Here is a 21,044-nt window from a genome sequence, read left to right as displayed (position 1 = left end):
GGGTCTGCTCACGGCATTTTACATGACTATCTGCACATGTCTAAGGTCTCCACATGATGGGTTCCAAGATTGCTGATGCCTTTGCAGAAGGCGTCAGCAATGCCACAAATTTTGTTGCCCAGTGCAGCTCCGAACTACTGCAGCAGCACACTATTCTCCTGACCTAGCACTGTCAGACTTCTTGTTTCGAGAAATGAAGAAACCATTGTGTGGATGCTGCTTTGAGTCTTCTCAGGAAGTCATCAATGAAGTGGAATCGTGATTTCAGGCAAAAAGTGTGGATTTCTATGATCAAGGCATTAAACAACTGATCCAGAGATGGGAGAAATGTGTTACTACACATGGAGAATACATAGAAAATTATTAAAGTTCCCGTAAAGTTTCACCTTTCTAGAGCTATTATTTCTAGGTAAGGGTATGAACTTTCTGATACCCCTCGTACATATCCACCTTTAATCTTCTGTTAATGTATTATGTCCTTCAGTAAAAAAAAAAATTTAAGGAACTCCAAATAAATAATAGAGGAAACAGAGAGCAGGTTTCATGTAACATAATTCCTTATGATATATAACTTTACAGAAACATATCACTTTCGTCATTTGAGAAATATCTGTATACATTTGATCTGCAATTTAAATGGTGGTTACATTAGTCAAAACCAGAATAAATTAAACTATGTAAATTGAGACTGAGTTCATAAATAATCACTTACTGTAGTAACAAGAACTGTTAAATCTGTAAAATGAAATTGTGTTAATCTGAATTTTGCACCATGTAAACAGAAACAGTTTTGCAAGTTTCTGAGAGTGCTAAATCAAAACTGTAATAAAGCAAGAGCTGTATTTAATTTTATGGGTTTGGGTTTTTTTTAAATTTTTTTTTTATGTAAACCCCAAACACGAGAAGTATTAGAACCTATAGTACTTAGTACCGTGCTTGGGTTGGAAGTTGAGAAGGCGAAAGAAAATATTTGTTGACATTAGTAGTAGTAGTGGCATGTGATGCAAGAAAGCAAGTGTATGAGCTTATACAGCATCAGACAAAAAAAAAAAAAAAAAAAAAAAAAAATCACACCATTCCCTCCAAATGCCTATCCAGTTCCTCCTTAAATTTATTCAACCTAACAAGCTTCCACAACAATAGATGGAAGTTTGTTCCAGCAATTAACCACCCGCTGGCTAAAGGCAAATTTCTGCACATCTATTCTACATCTGTCCTTTCTTAATTTGAATTTATGCCCCCTTAGGTTCGTAATCTGAACAAATGGAAGGATCCCATCAGAATTCAGCTTGCTCAACCCATTCAAGGCCTTATACACCTCAATCAGATCACTGCGCAGGTGCCTAGTCTCCAGCCACTGCAATTTGCAGAACTTAAACCTCTCTTTGTAGGAGGATCCCTTTCATTCCCCTCACCAATCTTGTTGCCCTTCTCTGTACACGCTCATGCAAATCTACATCCTTCCTAAAATGAGGCCTCCAGACCTGTACGCAGTACTCAAGGCGTGGCCTGACCATTGCCTTATACAGAGGGACAATCACCTCCTTTTCCCTGCTAGCAAAATTCCTATATATCATTGACAAAACCCCATGACCTGCCCTGGCAGCCTGTCTGCATTGCTCAGAAAACTTCATATCTGACTGCACAATTACTCCCAGGTCTTTTTCATTTTCTACCACCTTAAGAGAAACGTACAACACAGTTGATACATTTCTCTGGGGTTACTTCTACCCATATGCAGTACTTTGCACTTATCAAGATTAAACTTCAGTTGCCATTTCTTAGCCAATCTGCCCAAATTATCTAGATCCTGTTGCAGTAGCACACTGCCATTTCTGTCATTAACAACCCTGCCAACCTATGTATCATCTGCAAACTTCGACATTAAGCCTGATATACCTTCATCAATATCATTGATAAATATACAAAACAACAGTGGACCCAATACCGAACCCTGTGGGACTCCACTAATAACATTAGTCCACGAAGAGCAGCACCCATTGATTACCACCCTCTGTCTTCTCCCACTTAACCATCCTTTTATCCATTGTAGCAACTTACCCTTAATACCATTCTGTTCCAATTTGTACAATAGTCTTCCATGCGAAACAGTGTCAAAAGCTTTCCTGAAATACAAATATATGATATCAAAATTATTTTTTGCATCCAGTTCCTTTGTAACCACATCATAATATCCTATCAAATTTGTCAGACAAAACTTTCCCTTAACAAACCCATGCTGTGTCTAAATTATTGCTGCAGTCTTGTCTAGATGATCCTGTAATGCATCTTTAACCAGTGACTCCATTATTTTACCCGGAACAGAAGTTAAACTAACTGGTCTGTAATTACTCGTGCCAACCTTCGATCCCCCTTTGTGAATTGGGGATACATTTGCACATCTCCAGTTCTTGGGAACCTCCCCTAAGTCCAAGGATGCTCTCATAATTATGGCTAAGGGTTTGCTTAGTTGCTTTGCCGCCTGCTTTAATATAACTGGATAGATCCCATCCACCCCAGGTGCTTTTCTTATGTTTAACTTCAACAATTTCTCCTCCACTTTGCTCTCAGTTATCACAAAATCATTAAGTATCCTGCTACAGTTTGATAACCTTCTGCCATTTTCAAACCTTAATAATTCCTCATGTGTGAATGTAGATGCAAAATACTCATTCAGTTTGTTTGCTATCTGAGCAGGATCATCAACAGTCGAACCATCGATGTCAAGTGGACCAATCAGATTCATCCCCTTCCTTTTAGAATTTATTTAAGTAAAGAAATCCTTGCTGTTTTTCTTAGCATCTTTTGCCAAGGATTTCTCGTAATCTGCCTTCGCCTGCCTAAACTCCTTTGTGGCTTAATTTCAGACTAGCTTATATCTGCCATAGGCTTCTGAGTCGCTAGATAATTTATATGCATCCCATGCATTTTTCTTCCCTGTTACGAGTCTCATTAGTTCATTTGACAACCATTTAGGCCTTAACCTTGAACAATATTTCTTAATAGGTATGAAACTTTTAGTAGCATCCACGATTAATTCCTTGAATTAATTAATTCAAGGAATTAATCGATTAATTCCTTGAATGCTTCCCACTTAGAATTTATTGTTGGTAACATTATCAGTTTATCCCACTGTACAGAATTTAAAAACTTTCTGAGACCACTGTACTCACCTTTACGGAAGCAAAAACCCTTTCCTTTACCCCTGATGGTAATTATATCTTTAGGTAAATCCCACATCAGTACACTGTGATCACTGCCACCTAGTGGTTCCTTTATCTGCAAATTCTTAATACACGAATGATCACTGCTGATAACCAGATCAAGAGTATTACTCTCTCTGGTTGTCTCTTGAGCATGCTGCTGCAAAAAACAATCATCCAATAAATCCACAAAACTCTGACTAGTGTGTGAATGACCAACCCACAAGTTCCAGTCAATATCTGGAAGTTAAAATCCCCCATTATAAGACATTCTGATTTACTGGCCCACTTTATTTCTCTGTATAATTGTTCATTGTATTCATTCGAGTCATTAGGCCTACAACACACTCCTACTCTTATTTTTCCTTTCGCAGTGCTTAGAAGACCTTTATGCCAAACATGATCGAAAGCCTTTGAGATGGCAAGAGCAACTGCTTGTGTTTCACTGAACTTTTCCATTGAATTAGTCCATAAATGGGTAACATACGCCAGAATATCACCAGTGGATCGACACTGATGGAATCTGTACTGGCGAGCATTGATCAGACAGAAGGTTTCTAGGTAGTTTAAGAGTTGGCAGTTAATTGATTTCTCCATTACTTTAGAAAGAGTAGAAATAATTGCAATGGGACGATAATTGACTCGGAGGATTTGTCACCCTTTTTAGGAACTGGCTGGATATGAGCAAATTTCCAAGCAGAAGGAAAAACACCTATGGAATAAGAAAGTGAAAAAAGGCGGCAAAGAACAGGAGTAAGTTCAGGAGCCCAGATTTGGAGAACAAGTGGAGAAATACCATCGGGATCTGGAGCTTTCTTAGCATCAAGATTCGTCAAAATCCTTCTGACATCCTTTTGATGGAAAACCAGAGGAGGCATTAATGGCGCATGTTGGGAATGGTGGGAGGTGTTTTACCACGATCATTAATACATGATTTGGAAGAAAAATGGGATGCTAGCAGGTCAGCTTTATCCATGGCTGAAGTGACAAGAGAACCATCTGGTTTGGACAGAGTTGGGAGCAGAGATGGGCAAAAGTTGCGGCCAATAGCTTTGGCAAGAGACCAGAATGCTCGGCTACCATTAGGGCAAGAAGCAAGTTTCTACTCTTAGCCTGTTCAAACTCTAATTTGGAATTATTAATAACTGCTTTACATTTGTTGCGAGCTTTGGTGAAGGCAGAAAATGAAACTGAAGAATTAGAAACAAGCCAATTAAATATGCAACATTCTTCTCTTGAACAGCCTTATCACATTTATTGGAAAACCAAGGTTTGGATAAATGACAAGATTTTAAAGTGGAGTGTGGGATAAAGGATTCCATTCCTGCAAGAATAATTTCAGTGACACGATCTGAGCAAACGTTGACATCAGAAGTTTTGAAACATTAATCCGACCAAGGAAAAGAAATCTCGCAGGTCATCCCATTTTGCATTCTTGTACCCAAACAATATGAGGTTGGGAATAGCCCTGAGAGAAAGGCTCCATTGGAAAAGAGACAATCACCAAGTTGTGATCTGAGGTGCCTAAAGGACCTCTCACTTCAACCGTGCACTTAGAAGGGTTGTTTGTGAGAAAAAGATCAAGCATTTTGGCTGTATGGTTAGGATTGTTCGGTATTCTTGTAGGTAAATGAACAATCCGTACAAGCTCATTAGTAATAGCAAAAGCCTCAGCTTCTCGACCAGCTGGGTCGGTGTGTCTAGAAAACAGAAGCCAGCCGGAGTTGTAAACATTAAAATCACCAAGGAAAATTACCTCACTGTTAGCAAAGTTGGACTAGAGAAAGTCAAGTTGCAAAGAGAGGAAATCAAAGAGCTCCAAGTGATTAGTGGAGTTGGGAGAACAGTAGAGACAACAGATGAATTTGCCATAATGAGGTAGAGAGATTTTAAGCCAGAGAAGATCAAAACGAGGAGATTCCAAATTACGGAGTCTCTGACAGGGAATATCGGAAAGGGCATATGCACAAGTACCATCTTTGAGGTGAAAGGAATCATACAACGGATAATTTGGGCAACTGAGATGAGCAGTAATTGAATCAACCGACAACTGAGATTCTGTCAGAAGAAGTATATGGGGTTTGGCAGACTGCAAGTGGAAATGGACATCGTTGAGATGAGAATTGAGACCACGTATATTTGTGAAATGAATTAGGAAGTATTTGGGAGGTTTAGACCTTTTTGCAGATAAGCTTACTCTATTAGTTTGACAATTCATGGTGTATACAATAGTAAGAAAAAGTGGGTGGGACATGCTGTATGAAGTAATGAAATTTTTGGATATGCCATACACATGGTAAGAATATACCCAGATCCTTGACATAACTTGGCCTCGACAATGGCCCCCGCAAACACACTACTCGGACTCCCTCCAGTCACTATCTGGCAGAGTAGAGGTAGCAAGATTATACACTATCTGATCTGGAAACCTCCTAGAAAGTTACTAATAGGTTCGGTCTGGTGCACTAACTAGCGGCCAGCCTGCGAACACCCTTTTAGAGCTGTTAATTACCTGTACCCTCGAAATGTAAGGAAGATTGGATCTCGCCACGATGCTCATCATAACTTCAAAAGTCATCAATCATACTGCATGATGGAAGAGATGGGGAAGGGTTGACCGGAACTCAGCTCTGGAGACTAAACATGGGTTCCACCACTTCAAGCTTCCAATAAGCAAAGTGGTGGTATTACACTGGTTGATGAGAGGCATCTACCACTTAGTACTGCCTGGTAACACAGAGGGGCATCATTCCTCCATGTGGTGTGGGCACCACACCTCGACCCCTGCTTACGTTGGTTCACACCTGGGTGGTCACTCACCATGTGCTTGTGCATGGAGGTTATACCCAGGATTACTAACATTCCCACCATCGCGAAGGTACAAGCAGAGCATCTGGCTGTCATAGACCATACGGACTTTGCCGAAATTGGGTCTGCTTGACTTGAGTGTCACCCAAATATCAGTTCCATCAGCGTTTTAGACTCCCAGGTAGCAAGTGTTGAGAACTAATGGAAATTTTGGGCAAAACAACCACAATTACACTGAACAAAATTTAAGAATCGATTAACTACAACGTACAGAATAGTATTTAACAGCACTGAACTTGAGAAAATAAACTTACTGTTGAACACTATGCATGACACGGGATGAAGTATCCCTGATATTTCGGAAGAAACTCCCAGCACCACCTCTCAAAGAGCTAAGCAGTCCAGCACTACCAACATTATTTCCTGGATGAGACACATGGGAGGGAGACAGATTAGAATGATTAAGAGGTGTTGCTGTGGGAGACTCACTTTGTTCACTAATTCTCCTCATATTAGGAATGTGAGCTAAAATGACAAAAGTTAATTAAAACCTGTGAGTACTGATATTCTAAATCTAAATTTATTTATAAACTAATAATTATAACATATACCAAGTAAACAATAGAACCAATAGGCTGAATAAAGCAAAACAGCAGACTGAATAATATATATAGAGAGTATTATCTGCAATTACTAATCCTTCCAAAGACCAATTTGATTATGGCATGACCGTTCAATGACAATCAGTTCCTCACGACCAGATGACTTGAGTTCCACAAGAGGGATGAACTGTTTACTCTCAGTCAAGTATAAAATGCATGGTCAGAAGGCCTATACTGTTATTGCTAAGTTTCAGTTGCAGAAATGATATAGAATATAAAAAAAAAATAAGATGCTGGCATCATCCATATTCTTTAAACTATAGAACATTTTGTTATTAGTAACAAACTTTCACAAGAAAATCAGAAATTTCAAACATTTGATAACATTTTAATTAATAAAAAGTCTATAAGTGTTTGATTAAGCTTTATTTTTATTTATTACAATATGAAAATTGGCAGACCCTCTAGCTAAATACATCGATGCAAATGCACGTGTGTGGTATGGGTATTTAATGGCGCACAAGCTGCTATGGCTATATTGCGCCTATTCATTTGAATGTTGAATAAAATAATAATAAATACAGTCGATTCCAGTTATTTGGGACACAACAGGACTAGTGCATTTTGGCCCGATTAAGCGGCTGCCCCAATTATCCGAAGTTCCACGTAAATAGTTAAAAATACAATGGATCCCTACTTTACATTTGATTCACTGTACAATCCAATCACGTTATGACAGACTCACCATAGCAAAGTACCGTTCACTATATGATGTGTAATAAGCGCCGTCATTGTGATCACATTTGTGAATTGAATTTTAATTCTCTTAAACGGCGATTCTAATTAGCAAAAATAGGAGGAAATTTATCCACAGGCTACAAAAGTTTAATTACCTTACCAATTTAAAAAATTAAATGGTACGTAAAAATCGGAAGAATATACGTGATAATCGGAATAATTAATACGTACTGTAATATGTACATACAAACTAGTTGATATTTCTGTTCACTGACATTTCTGGGCGGCGGTTAAAATTTAAAACAGTAAAAAGATAAGCAATAAATAACAAAGAACATGGCACACACAAATTGCAAGTAACACGATACACGCAAATGAGAACGGAGTAACGAGTTATGAAGCTTTAAAAATAGGAGTGAACAGAAGATTCTGAAAATTAATTTTTTTATATGATTGAAGATTCCATGGAAGTGTGAACACATTTCACCATAATAACCCAGAGAATTCCAGCTGTCGGTATTATCACAAATTCAATAAGATCGACTTTACTATCCATTTATGATAGATTGCACTAACAGAAAAGCCCAATAAGCAGGTGACTGCTAATTTTTTTATGGTTGTGACCTCCAGAAATCTGACGAACCACGTGTACGGTCGGAGACAATCGTAGGGTAATCTCCAGTGCTGCGGTCTCCTGCCCCGATTAAACGGCATGTTGTCCCAATTAAGCGAAGTAATCCCTTGCTATTTTCTCGACTGGGTTCTGTTCTTTAAGATTTGCCCCAAATAAACGGCTGCCCTGATTAACTGGTGGCCCAAATAACCAGAATCCACTGTAATAATAATAATAAATAAATAATTAATATGAAGAGAGGTCAATCTCATTTCATGTCAGAACTTAATCATAGTCATTCATACATTCCTATTTGTTTCAAATGACAGAAAAATTCATTAATATTTGCATTTTCACCAATGATATCATTTAATGTTATCCATTCTCAGAGATTAGCCAGAGAATGAAATATTGCAGTTCGATGTTGTTGATAATATAGACAGTCAATCAAAATATGTTTGACTGTTAGATGCTCAGAGCAGTGTGAACACTGAGGAGGATCACTGCCTGTGAGTACATAGAGGTGAGTCGGATAAGTATGTCCTATTCTAATCCTTACGAGTACCACTTCTTCTCGCCAAACTGTCTGAATCCATGAGTGCCAAAATTTTGGGCACTGTTTCAACTGGAAAAGTTTATTATTTGTTTTTTTATGCTATAGCTCTGTCCCCTGCACATGGTATTATGTTTGAATTATAATATTATAATCAGAAACTGGAATAAAGACAGAGGTTAAGTCTAAGGTTGACGGATTTTTAGCAGAAATATCAGCCAGCTCATTCCCTTTAATGCCTGCATGCACTGGAATCAAGAGAAGGTTCACTCGTTGATGACAATCTTCTTTCAATAGCAAATTCCTGATTTGATTTAAAACAGGGTGATTCTTATGAGAGGGATTCTGCATTGCTCTAATTGAGCTGAGAGAGTTGGTGTAAACTGAATATTTTGCAGATGAGTGAAGATTAAAATTTTATAGAGCTAATTGTATTGCATATAATTCCACTGAAAAGCTGCTGTACTCAGGTGGAAGAGAAGCTGATATGATAGCAGAGGGAAAACTGCTGCTGCTGCTCCAACAGTTGAATGAGATTTGGAACCATCAGTATATATTGGTAAGAAGTCAACATAGTTTTGAATATGGCTATCATGAAGTTGTTGCTCATTCAGAGTCGGTAAACGATTCTTTCCCCATTGGAGAAAATAATTGTCACAGGTCGGTTGAGGAAAGGGAGTCCATGGTGGGTGAGAATAATTCTTTATCTGCTGCCTACTGTGGAGAGGAACATTCCAATTTTGTGATATTTCAAGGAGCCACAGGCCTGCTGGTCGTATTTTATTTGGTTTATTTCTATAGAGATTGTGAAATGGTGGATTAAAGAGATATGGCTAAATGGGGTGGGGAGAACAGTTTTGTATTCTGACTGCATATTTAAGTAGTAACATTTTTCTGTGGAGGTACAGAGGGAGCTTATGGGGTTTAATATATAGACTATAGGTTGGAGATGTCCTATAAGCACCAAGGGAAATCTGCAGCGCCCTGAGTTTTACAGGATTGAACCAGTGCAATACACTCTTTCGGGCAGAATCAAAAACTGGGGCACCGTAATCCAAATGGGATCTAATCAGTGCTCTATATAAGACCAGCAAAGTTTTATGATCTGCTCCAAGACAGGGCAGACAGAGCTCTTAGCATGTTCAGCTTTTTCAGACAGGTAGTACGTATTACTTTAATGTGCTCAAAGAAGTTTAACTTGCTGTCCAGTATCAATCCCAAGAATCTAATATTGTTGGCAATCAGGATAGCGGAATTTGATATCCGAAGTTCAGGGTCTATGTGTAATTTATGTTTATTGCAAAAGTGGATCGCAATTGTCTTCTGATGGGAAAGACTATATCCATTGAACTCAGCCCATTTTTGTACTTTATTGATGGACATCTGCAATTGCTATTCAATAGATCTCATGCTCTGAAAATGGCAAGAAATAGAGAGATCGTCAGCATAAAGACAGACTTCCACAGTATTTGGAAGTTCTTTTGTAATGGAATCAATTCTAAGGGCAAATAGGATGGCACTCAATACCGACCCCTGTGGTACTCCTTCCTGCAAGAACGTAGAAGAAAAGGAGTTTTGGTATCGAACCTGGAAAGAGCGCCTCTGCAGGAAGTTTCTAATAAATATAGGCAGGTTGCCTCGTAGACCAAGATTATATAGGTCATTGAGAATGCCATACTGCCAGGTAGTATCAAATGCCTTCTCTATATCAATGGAGACCATGACAAGGTGTTTGTTTTGCACAAAGGCATTACGAATTTCAGATTCAGCCTTGATCATCATATCTGCTGTACTGCTGACGAGGCTAGTAGGGGCCAGACGTGTTCAAAGCCGCTAAGTGGATTTTTCTTATTTATTGATTTGAAATTATTGTTTTCCTAAAACTTTTGATTTAAATTTAGCAGTATAGCATTATTTTGTGATTTTCTGATTAATTTGGTGTATTTATTCTTTACTCGGCCTTGCTGTTGTTTGTTTGTTTGTTATTTGGTTTTTAGGAGCATTAGCAACTAAGGCCATATTGCTCCGGGATATGCGGTGGTCATTCCCTGACCTTTCCGCATCCTCCATATTTGGTGGTGACGGGCTCGAACCCCGGTCTAATCAAGAAGCGTGTGCTACGCGCTGCTACTCCTTCCCACCTGGCTACGGAGGTGCCCTCGGCCTTGCAATTGCATAAAAGTATCGGTAAAAGTATCCACGTGTTACAAGTCGCAACTCCGCTGAACGAGAAGTTTTTTTTTTTTAGCCATATTTAGCCGCTTATTGAATATTTTTACATCAAATTATTTTTTGTAAGTAGCTTATAGACCTAGTAAGAATCGTTAGTTTATTCTGAATTGAGACAGCGAGATTTGAAAGTTAATTAATACTTAAAAAAGTGTCCATAGATTACCGTTCGTAACTTCCCGCCTTTGTCTTTGTCATACGATCGTCATATATCGAACCTAGATAGCGTTAGTATAGTATAGGTTATAATATTTTCAGTGATCGGTAAAATCTATTAAACTTCTTGAACTTCGTTGGCATTTAAATTGTACTTTTAACTAAATACATATACCGACTTAGATTACAAACGTAACATAATTAATTAATACATAACTGATACGGAAGTTATATAAAGGGAACTTGGAGATAATTAATACTTGAGACTAAAAAATACATATCCCGTTATAACTGTGTTGGGAGATAAGTTGGGGTTATAAACTGAAATTGAAATTTTATTTAAATTAAAAGAAACATGACTCAGACCAGAGCAGCAAAACAAAAGGCTCAAGCTAATGGAAGTGCTGTGGCTCAGAGGAGAACTGAGGGGGGGCAGTTGCCTTCTGAATCACAGCTTTCTAAAATGCACAGCTTGCATGATGTTTGTGGAGCATTCTGGTACGGGACATGATATTGCCATGGGGGATGTCTTTGTGTGCGCACGATGCAAGGAATGTATCGAAATCAGGCAACAACTCAGCGTTCTTATGGGCCTATATGAGAGCTTGAAGGACAAGGTGGATGCCCTCAAAGGAACTAAATTGAGGGGCCCATCAAGCTCTCAGCTGCCCACATCAACGCCAGAGCTTGCTCTTGGTCGTCGCGCAACACAGCGGCAACCCCCAAGGCAGAATGCGCTGGTCCCAAAGGAACTAGTAGTTGTTGGTGACCCTATTGTCAGGGAAACGGGGAACATGCTTTGAAAAAAGGATAGGTGGAACAGGACCAGGGTATGTCTGCCAGGGGCAAAGGTTGATGACGTTGTAGAGCAGACATCATCTTTTAAGGGCACAAAAGATGATATAGTTGTACACGTTGGCACTAATGATATCAAGAGTAGGAGACCGGCAGAATTGCTTAACAAGTACAGGTCACTGTTGAAAAAAAGCCGTGAAATAGGGTTGAATTTGAAAGTGTCTGCAATTCTGCCCAGACACGATAGAAGGGAGTATATGATGAGAGCCTTGTCGATCAATTCGGCCCTGGAAAGATTGTGCAAGGCTCAAGGGGTAGAATTTTTTTCAGCCTGGACTGTACTTGTTAACAGGAGAGATTGCTTCTACAGGGATGGGATACACTTAAATAGAAAGGGTGCAAGAATATTTGCTGATGCTATCGAGGCAGTGTTAGGTGGGTCGGAAAACTGCTAGCTTGGGGGGAGACAAAGAGGAATAGATTAACAGTAGCCACTGGCAGAGGTGTAAGAGATTCTTGCACTGCTTCTATTGGAATGAGCAGAAGCCTGAAAAACAAGATGCAGGATATTTCAGAGACTGACGGGAGTCATTGCAGTACAAGTTAACACATGGGTTGTGTTAGGGTAGCTAAGAATAGAAATAGGTGCATGTATACTTGCGTGTACACCAATGCTAGGAGTTTAGTAAATAAATTTGATGAATTTGAGGTATTGCTCAAAACATCAAAGGCAGATATTGTTGGGATATCAGAGACGTGGTGTCACACAGATATAAGGAATGCAGAACTGAAATTTGGGGAGTACGTCTACAGAAAGGATAGACTGGATAGGAAGGGAGGAGGGGTTATGCTATTAGTTAAGAAATACATAAAATTCAAGGAAGTGAAGCCAGTGGACATCACTGGACAGTGCAGTGTCGAGCCAGTTTGGTGTGACATAAGCATTGGGAGATCAAAATTGAGAGTAGGAGTGTGCTATAGGCCTAATGACTCTGATGAGTATAATAAGATACTGTACAGGGAAATAGAGTGGGCCAGTAAATCAGAGAGTCTTATAATGGGAGATTTTAATTTCCCAGATATTGACTGGAATTTGGGGGCTGGTCACTCACACACTAGCAAGACCTTTGTGTATTTATTGGATGATTGTTTTCTACATCAGCATGTTCGGGAGGCAACTAGAGGGAAGAATACTCTTGATTTGATTATCAGCAGTGATTCTTCATGCATTAAGAATCTGCAGATAAATGAACCACTAGGTGGCAGTGATCACAGTTTGCTGAAGTGGGATTTACACAAAGAGGTAACTACCATTAGGGGTAAAGGGAAGGGTTATTGCTTTCGTAAAGGCGACTACGATGGACTGAGACAGTATTTAAATTCTATACAGTGGGACCAACTGATGATGTTACCAACAGCAAATGCAAAATGGGAAGCATTCAAAGAACTTATCTTGGAAGCTACTAGGCTATACAAACCAACTAAGAAATATTGTTCAAGGTTTAGGCCTAAATGGATGTCAGATGAACTGATGAGGCATATGGCAGAGAAGAAACATGCATGGGATACATACAAATTAACACGTGACACAGAAGCCTATGAAAGATACAAGTTGATCTGTAACCAAGTTACAAAGGAGGTTAGGCAGTCGAAGGCAGATTACGAGAAATCTTTGGCAAGGGATGCAAAGAAAAACAGCAAAGAGTTCTTTACTTATGTAAACTCTAGAAGGAAGGGGATGAATCAGATTTGTCCAATTGATATCGATGGGTCAACTGTTGATGATCCTGCTCAGGTAGCTAACAAACTAAATGAATATTTTGCATCGACATTCACACATGAGGAGTTATTTAGCGAGGGGAAAGCCAGAGGTGTATTCAACTCTAGCAGTAAGCTAGAGAATCTTGTAATAACTGAGAGTAAAGTGGAGGAGAAATTGTTGAAGATAAACACAAGAAAGGCACCTGGGGTGGATGGGATCTATCCAGTTATATTAAAGGAGGCAGCAGAGGAAGTAAGCAAACCCTTAGCATAATTATGAGAGCTTCCTTGGACTCAGGGGAGGTACCCACAGACTGGAGATGTGCAAATGTCACCCCAATTCACAAGGGAGGATCAAAGGCTGACACAAGTAATTATAGACCTGTGAGTTTCACTTCTGTTCCAGGAAAATTAATGGAGGCACTAGTTAAAGAAGCACTGCAGGATCATTTAGACAAGACTTCAGCTATAGCTCGGACACAGCATGGTTTTGTTAAGGGGAAGTCTCGCCTGACCAATTTAATTGGATACTATGATGCAGTCACAAAGGAACTGGATGCAGGGAATAACTTTGATATTATATAATTGGATTTTAGAAAGGCTTTTGATACTGTTGCACATGGAAGACTGCTGCACAAATTGGAGCAGTGTGGCATTGGAGGCAAATTGCTGCTGTGGATAAAGGGGTGGCTGAGGGGGAGAAGACAGAGAGTGGTAATCAATGGACACTGCTCGTCGTGGACTAATGTTATTAGTGGAGTCCCTCAGGGCTCAGTGTTGGGTCCATTATTGTTTTCTGTATTCATAAATGATATTGATGAGGGTATATCAAGCTTAATGTCGAAGTTTGCAGACGATACAGAGGTAGGCAGGGTTGTTAAGGACACTATGCTGCTGTAACAGGATCTGGAAATTGTTGTTGTTGTTGTTGTTATTTGGTTTTTAGGAGCATTAGCAACTAAGGCCATATTGCTCCGGAGTGATCGTCATTCTCTCACCTTTCCGCATCTTCCGTATTTGGTGGTGACGGGCTCGAACCCCGGTCTAATCAAGAAGCGTGTACTACGCACTGCTGCTCCTTCCCACCTGGCTACGGAGGCGCCTAGGATCTGGAAAGGTTGAGCAGATGGGCTGAGAGGTGGCAAATGAAGTTTAACATTGACAAATGTAAAGTACTACACATGGGAAACAGCAACCCCAGAGCAACGTATCAAGTCTGTGGTACTACACTGACAATGGTAGAGAATGAAAGGGACCTGGGGGTGGTTGTGCAGGCAGATATGAAGTTCTCTGAGCAGTGCAGACGGGCTGCAAGAGTAGCTCAAGGTGTATTGTCAATGATATATAGGAATTTTTCTAGCAGGGATAAGGAGGTGATTATTCCCTTGTATCAGGCCACACCTAATGTACTGTATACAGGTCTGGAGGCCTCATTTCAAGAAGGATGTAGAGCTGCTCGAACGAGTACAGAGAAGGGCAACAAGATTAGTGAATGGAACAAAGGGGTGCTCTTACGAAGAAAGGCTTAAGTTTTGCAAATTACAGTGTCTGGAGACTAGGCACCAGCGAGGTGATCTGATAGAGGTGTATAACGCCTTGAATGGTTTGAGCATGCTCAATGCTGATGGGATTCTCCCTCTCGCTCAGAATAATCATCTGAGAGGGCATAAATTCAAATTGAGGAAAGACAAATGTAGGATAGACGTGCGGAAATTTGCCTTTAGCCAGCGGGTGGTTGGTTGGTGGAACAGACTTCCATCCCTTGTCGTGGAAGTTGATAGCCTAAATAAGTTTAAGGCTCAGCTGGACAGGTATTTTGAACGAACAGAAGGGTGAAGTGGAAGTTTTTTTTTTTTTTTTTTTTTGGCTTATGCTGCATAAGCTTGCTTTCTTGCATCAAATGCCTCTACTAATGCTAATATGCTAATCTAGGGAGGACTTATTTTTGCGAAGGCCATGTTGACAATTACTCAATAGATGTTGAGTTTCAATGATTCAGGTGTTTCTACTGTGGATCATTTTTTCAAGAATTTTACCAAGGCAACTTGAAGAGATTGGCCTGTAACTATTAGGACTGGAGGGATCTTTTCCATGTTTCAAAAAGGCCAAAACTGTAGCATGGTGCCAAGAGGTTGGATAAATATTTTCCAGGAAAATCCGGTTAAAGAAGACTAGCAGCATTTGTAAGTTTTTCTCATCGAGATGCTGCAGCATGACATAATATATGCCATCTGGCCCAGCGGCACTGTTTCGTGTTGTTCTGATGGCTTGTAAAAGTTCACAATATTTAAGAGGCTGACTGTATAGAAGTGATAGTGAGGTTTTAAAGTTGATGGGTCTGTGTTCAGTGGCGGTCTTAATTTTTTGGAAATTGGGAGTATAGTTTGATGCAGCTGAGACTTGGGCAAAGGTATTGCCCAAGGCATTCGCTATATCTAGAGGACCAGAGAGTTCTTGCCCATTGTATGAAAGAATTGGGGAAGGGATGATTGGAAATTTCCCAGAAAGCTGCCTAATATTCTTCCATATTAATCTGGAGTCGGTATTTCTATTGACAATACACGGAAAGCGAGTCCAAGAATCTTTCTTGGCTTGCCTTTGAATGAACTGCACTTTTGCCCTTAGCTTCTTGTAGCTGTCATTGGAAATCGACAGAATAAATTAAATGCTTTATTTTGCTTTTGTGCACTCTTCGTTTCACCAGTAGTTGAAGTGCAATCGGGTTGGGGGATTTGATAATGGAATTGAGTATTTAGCTGCAACTAAAAGACGGGATGTGATATAATCAGTTATTTCATCTATAGGCTGTAGTTGAATAGTTTCTTTGTCCAGAGTGATTGCTGATTGAAATTTGGTCCATTTGGCTTTAGAAAATTTCCATTTTCTGCAGAGTTGGTCTAATGGTGGTTGTGTATTGAGCAGGTTACAAAAAATTGGAAAATGGTCACTGCCCATGGGATCATCCATAGCGGACTATTGAATGACTGGAAACAGTATCGGGTAACAAATTGAGAGGTCGTCATTTGCAGAAGTCTGTCCAGTAAGTTACTGCATGTGGGTGTGTGCACCACTATTAAGAATGCCGAGGTTTTGTTTATCTAGTAGAGTTCAATCAGTCGGCCCTGTCTACCTAATTTAGAGGATCCCCATAAAGGGTGGTGGCCACTGAAGCCGCTGCCGTGCGTCTGATTACTGAGACTAGCGCAAACACAATCTGAGTAATCAGATGCACAGCAACGGCTTCAATTTGGGTATGGAGAATGATTTGGCTAGCAGAGATCTTTGAGTTAATCAAAATAGCTACACCACCATGAGCAGAGTCGGATGTTTTCCGATCTCTTCGATAGATTGAGTAGTTTTTTACGGAAACAGAAATTTGAGTAGTTAAATAGGTTTCCTGCAAACAGAAACCCACTGGAGAGTAGCATCTAAAGTTTGTTTGTTTGTTATTTGGTTTTTAGGAGCATTAGCAACTAAGGCCATATTGCTCTGGGATATGCAGTGGTCATTCCCTGACCTTTCCGCATCCTCCGTATTTGGTGGTGACGGGCTCGAACCCCGGTCTAATCAAGAAGCATGTGCTACGCATTGCTGCTCCTTCCCACTGGCTACGGAGGCGCCCGTAGCATCTAATTAAGTACTGAATATCGTTGATGTTACCATGAAAGAATTTACAATTCCAATGTAAAATATAAGGCATTATTTGAGTTCAGAAGAAGCTGTACCTGATGTGGCTGTCTTATGACGTTCTAGCTTTGGTTTGTCTCTTTTTGGAAAGGTGGGGTGACCTGTGTCCATATCTTCTTCTTCAACAAATATTTCCAGAATCAGATCTTCCCGTTTGGATTAGTACTCTTGATCCATCGATGTGTCTTGAATAATCTTTTTTGAAGTTGAACTAGGATTATTTGGAGTAGTAGCGATCACTGGCAGATGAGGAGATTTTGCTAGAATCATAAGAGGCATAATTAATTGCTTGGTCTGAGTGCTTCAGGGAATTGTACTGCTGCTGAGAGAGGACAGCTCGTGCCCAGTTGGAGATTGATATGTTGGATGGAATGGTAACATCAGTTTGCGTGGCTATTGTTTGATATTTTTTTGCAATACTGGCATAGGTACAGTTAGGTATAGTGGGTGCAATTAATTTTCTTGCTTCCTGATAACTAACTTTGTTTTCAACTTTATATTTTACAATTTTTTTCTCCATTTTCCATCTCTCACATGTTTTAGAGTAAGCAGGATGGTTACATTTGCAATTAGGACAGGTCATTTCTTTCGCCGAACAGTCATTTTGACTGTGATCAGAAGATCCACAGTTGGGACAAGCTGGGTTCCCTCTGCATGCCGTTTGAGAGTGCCATACTTTTGGTATTTATAGCATCTCAACGGATTAGGAATATAAGGACAAATGCGACAATGTAGATAACCTGCTTTTAATAATGAGGGTAGATTTGGACTGTTAAAGGTAAGAATGATATATCTGGTGGGTGTAAATACAGCAGCCTCTCGATTAACCGCAACACTTCAAGGCTCCAGATAAAAAAAAAAAAAAAAAATCAACCGGAAATTAAAAAATTCAAGTAGTAACTAGAATAGTTATAACAAGATATTTTGCAAGTCGTAAATAAGTGACAAGCGGCATTATAAGTCATCATTGGGAGATTAGTGTACTTATTATTTGGTTTGTTTTTTTTTTTTTTAGGAGCATTAGCAACTAAGGCCATATTCTTGTGTCACCCTTTGCACCCCATTTGTGAATTGTGAATACATTTGTAAATCTCCATTCCATAGGGACCTCCACTGAATCTAAGGATGCTCTCATAATTATGGTTAAGTGTTTGCTTGCTTTCCTTGCTGCCTCCTTCAATATAACTGTATAGATTCCATCTGCCCCAGATGTCTTTTTTATGTTTAACTTCAACAATTTCTCCTCCACTTTGCTCTCCGTTATTACAAATCATTTAGCTCCTTGTTAAGTTTAGTAAACTTCTGACTTCTTCTTCTTCCTTATAGAATTCCTCATGTGTGAATGTAGATGCAAAATACTCATTCAGTTTATCAGCAACTTGAGCAGGATCATCAATAATCAAACCATCCATGTTAAGTAGACCAATGTGATATATTCCTTTCCTTCTATAGTTTACATAAATAAAGAATTCCTTGCTGTTTTTCTCTGCATCCTTTGGCAAAGATTTCTCGTAATCTGCCTTTGCCTGCCTAACCTCCTTTGTGACTTGATTACAGACTAGCTTATATCTGCCATAGGCTTCTTTCTGTGTCACCTGATAATTTATATGCATTCCATGCAGTTTTCTTCTCTACCATGAGCCTCATTAATTCATCTGACATCCATTTAGGCCTGAACCTTGAACAGTATTTGTTAGTTGGTATGAAAAGCCTAGTAGCCTCGAAGATTAAGTCCCTGGAGGCTTTCTCCCATTTAGAATTGATTGTTGGTAACATCATCAGTTGATCCCATTGCATAGACTTTTGAAACTATCTGAGACCACTGTGTCACCTTTACGAAAACAAAAGCCCTTCCCTTTACCCTTGATGGTAGTTACACCTTGGAGTAAATCTCACGTCAGTACACTGATTACTGTCACCTAGTGGTTCCTTTATGTGAAAATTCTTAATGCATGAATAATCACTGTAGATAATCATATCAAGGGTATTACTCCCTCTGGTTTCCCCTTGAACATGTTGCTGTGGAAAACAGTCCTTCAATAAATCCACAAAAGTCTCGCTAGAGTACAAGCAACCAACCCACAAGTTGCAGAAATCCCCCATTACAAGACAATCTGATTTACTGGCCCACTCTATTTCTCTGCACTATTGTTCATTGTACTCATCAGAGACTGGGCCTATAATACAGTGCTTTTCTCATTTTCCTTTCCCAGTGCTCATGTCACATCAAACTGACTCAACATTACCTTTTGTCTACCCATATCAACTGGATGCAGTTCCTTGGATTTTGTGTGTGTCTTAACTAACAGCAAAACCCCTCCTCCCTTCCTTCCCTTTATCCTTTCTGTACACATTGTACCCCTCAAATTCCAATTCTGCACTGCTTATATCTGTGTGACACCATGCCTCTGAGATCCCAACAATATCTGCCTTTGATGCCTTGATCAGCACTTCAGATTCATCAAATTTATTTGGTGTTGTTATTATTCAGTTTAACAACACAAGGGCTACTAAGGCCAAATTGTGTCTGTTCATCGTTAATTCACAAAAAGAATGCTGCTTTTTGTCATGCTGCTAACTCGTATTGAAAACAGTGTTGGACTAAGTATTGATCCAGCGGGACTCCCTCTTTGTGAACGCGAGATGTAGAGAGTACGTTTTTATATCGGACCTGAAAAGACGCAATTGCAGGAAATTCTGAATTATTTCCAGCAAATGGCCCCTAAGCCCCCAGATGGTAAAGGTCCATAATAATAATATCATGATGCCATGTAGTATTAAATGCCTTTTCAAGATCTAAATTGACCACAACTAGATGTTGTCTCATGATAAAGGCAGTGCGGATATGAGGCTGGGCTTTAACGATCTAGGGTTGATGTATTTTTTCGAAAGCCATACTGATGATCTGGAAGGAGATTCTCTGATTCCAGGATGTAGGTGAGCTTAGTATAAACCATTCTTTCGAAAATTTTTCCGATGCAGCTAGTAAGAGATATTGGCCGGTAATTTTCAACACAGGAAGGATTTTTTTCTGGTTTTCCTGGTTTTTTACTTGCGGATAATGAATGAATGGCTAATTTTTTTTGGAGGATTATGAGGATTATCTTTTTTAGAGGTCGAAAGTATAGATTTAAGCCAGTTCACCAGAGAGGTGTTAGGCAGAACTGATACATCCATTTTAGCTGCAGTAGAAACAAAGTTTCGAGTGTGAGCTGCACAAGTCTTCTCCAAGTAAATGCTTTAGCATAATGTAATGAACTCCATCTGGACCTGCAGCGCCTATTGGAAGATCTGTTTAATGATTCTTGAAGTTCTATTAATGTAAATGGTTGGTTGTACGGAAATGAGCGGCGCATGAAGAAGTTTATTTTATACCGTTCTGCACCTGCTTTGATATTCTGGAAGGTGGATGCATAGGTGGCAGAAGCTGAGATTTTTGCAAATGATTCTGCTAATGCATTTGCAACTTCTTCAGGAGTAGAAATGTCTTTCCCTTTCCAATTAAGTATCAGAGAGGGCAGCCGAGCAAATTTGCCATTTAATGCCTGTATTCTTTTCCAGATGACACATGTATCCATGTCTTTGGTGATGGTTGAGGCAAAAGAAATCCATGAATCCTGTTTTGCTTTCCGCCTAACTTTTCTAGCTTTTGCTTTTAGCCTTTTAAAAGCAATTAGGTTACAAGTGGTGAGATACTTGCGGAAATTATTCCAAGCAGGGTTTTTTCCCTGTTTGGCAATTAAACAATCTGTATTCCGCCAGTGATTTCTGTTTTTGATATAGCATGGATTTTGGAATGGAGGTTTTAGCTGAAGTCAGAATCAGATTGATTATGTAATTGTTTACATCATCAATATGTTGTCTTTGAACATAAAATCTATCTAAGAGTATTTGGACAG

The 21,044-nt window shown here is 39.5% G+C and overlaps 1 protein-coding gene across 2 annotated transcripts in view; it reads right to left on the bottom strand.

The window, feature by feature from the left end:
- The window catches only part of aux (cyclin-G-associated kinase), a 703,221-nt gene that overhangs the window by 316,325 nt on the left and 365,852 nt on the right, over window positions 1–21,044 (bottom strand). For both annotated transcript variants that reach the window (XM_090387776.1, XM_090387775.1), the window contains exon 10: window positions 6,326–6,536. In XM_090387776.1, the coding sequence (XP_090243902.1) occupies window positions 6,326–6,536 (211 nt within the window). The remainder of the gene's footprint in view (window positions 1–6,325; window positions 6,537–21,044) is intronic.

This window comes from Mastigoproctus giganteus, chromosome 13, assembly GCF_048544385.1.
Source record: "Mastigoproctus giganteus isolate SK-2022 chromosome 13, ASM4854438v1, whole genome shotgun sequence".
NCBI lineage: Eukaryota > Metazoa > Arthropoda > Arachnida > Uropygi > Thelyphonidae > Mastigoproctus > Mastigoproctus giganteus.
The sequence above is the reverse complement of the archived record's forward strand: the minus strand, read 5'-3'. Positions and strand labels throughout refer to the sequence as shown.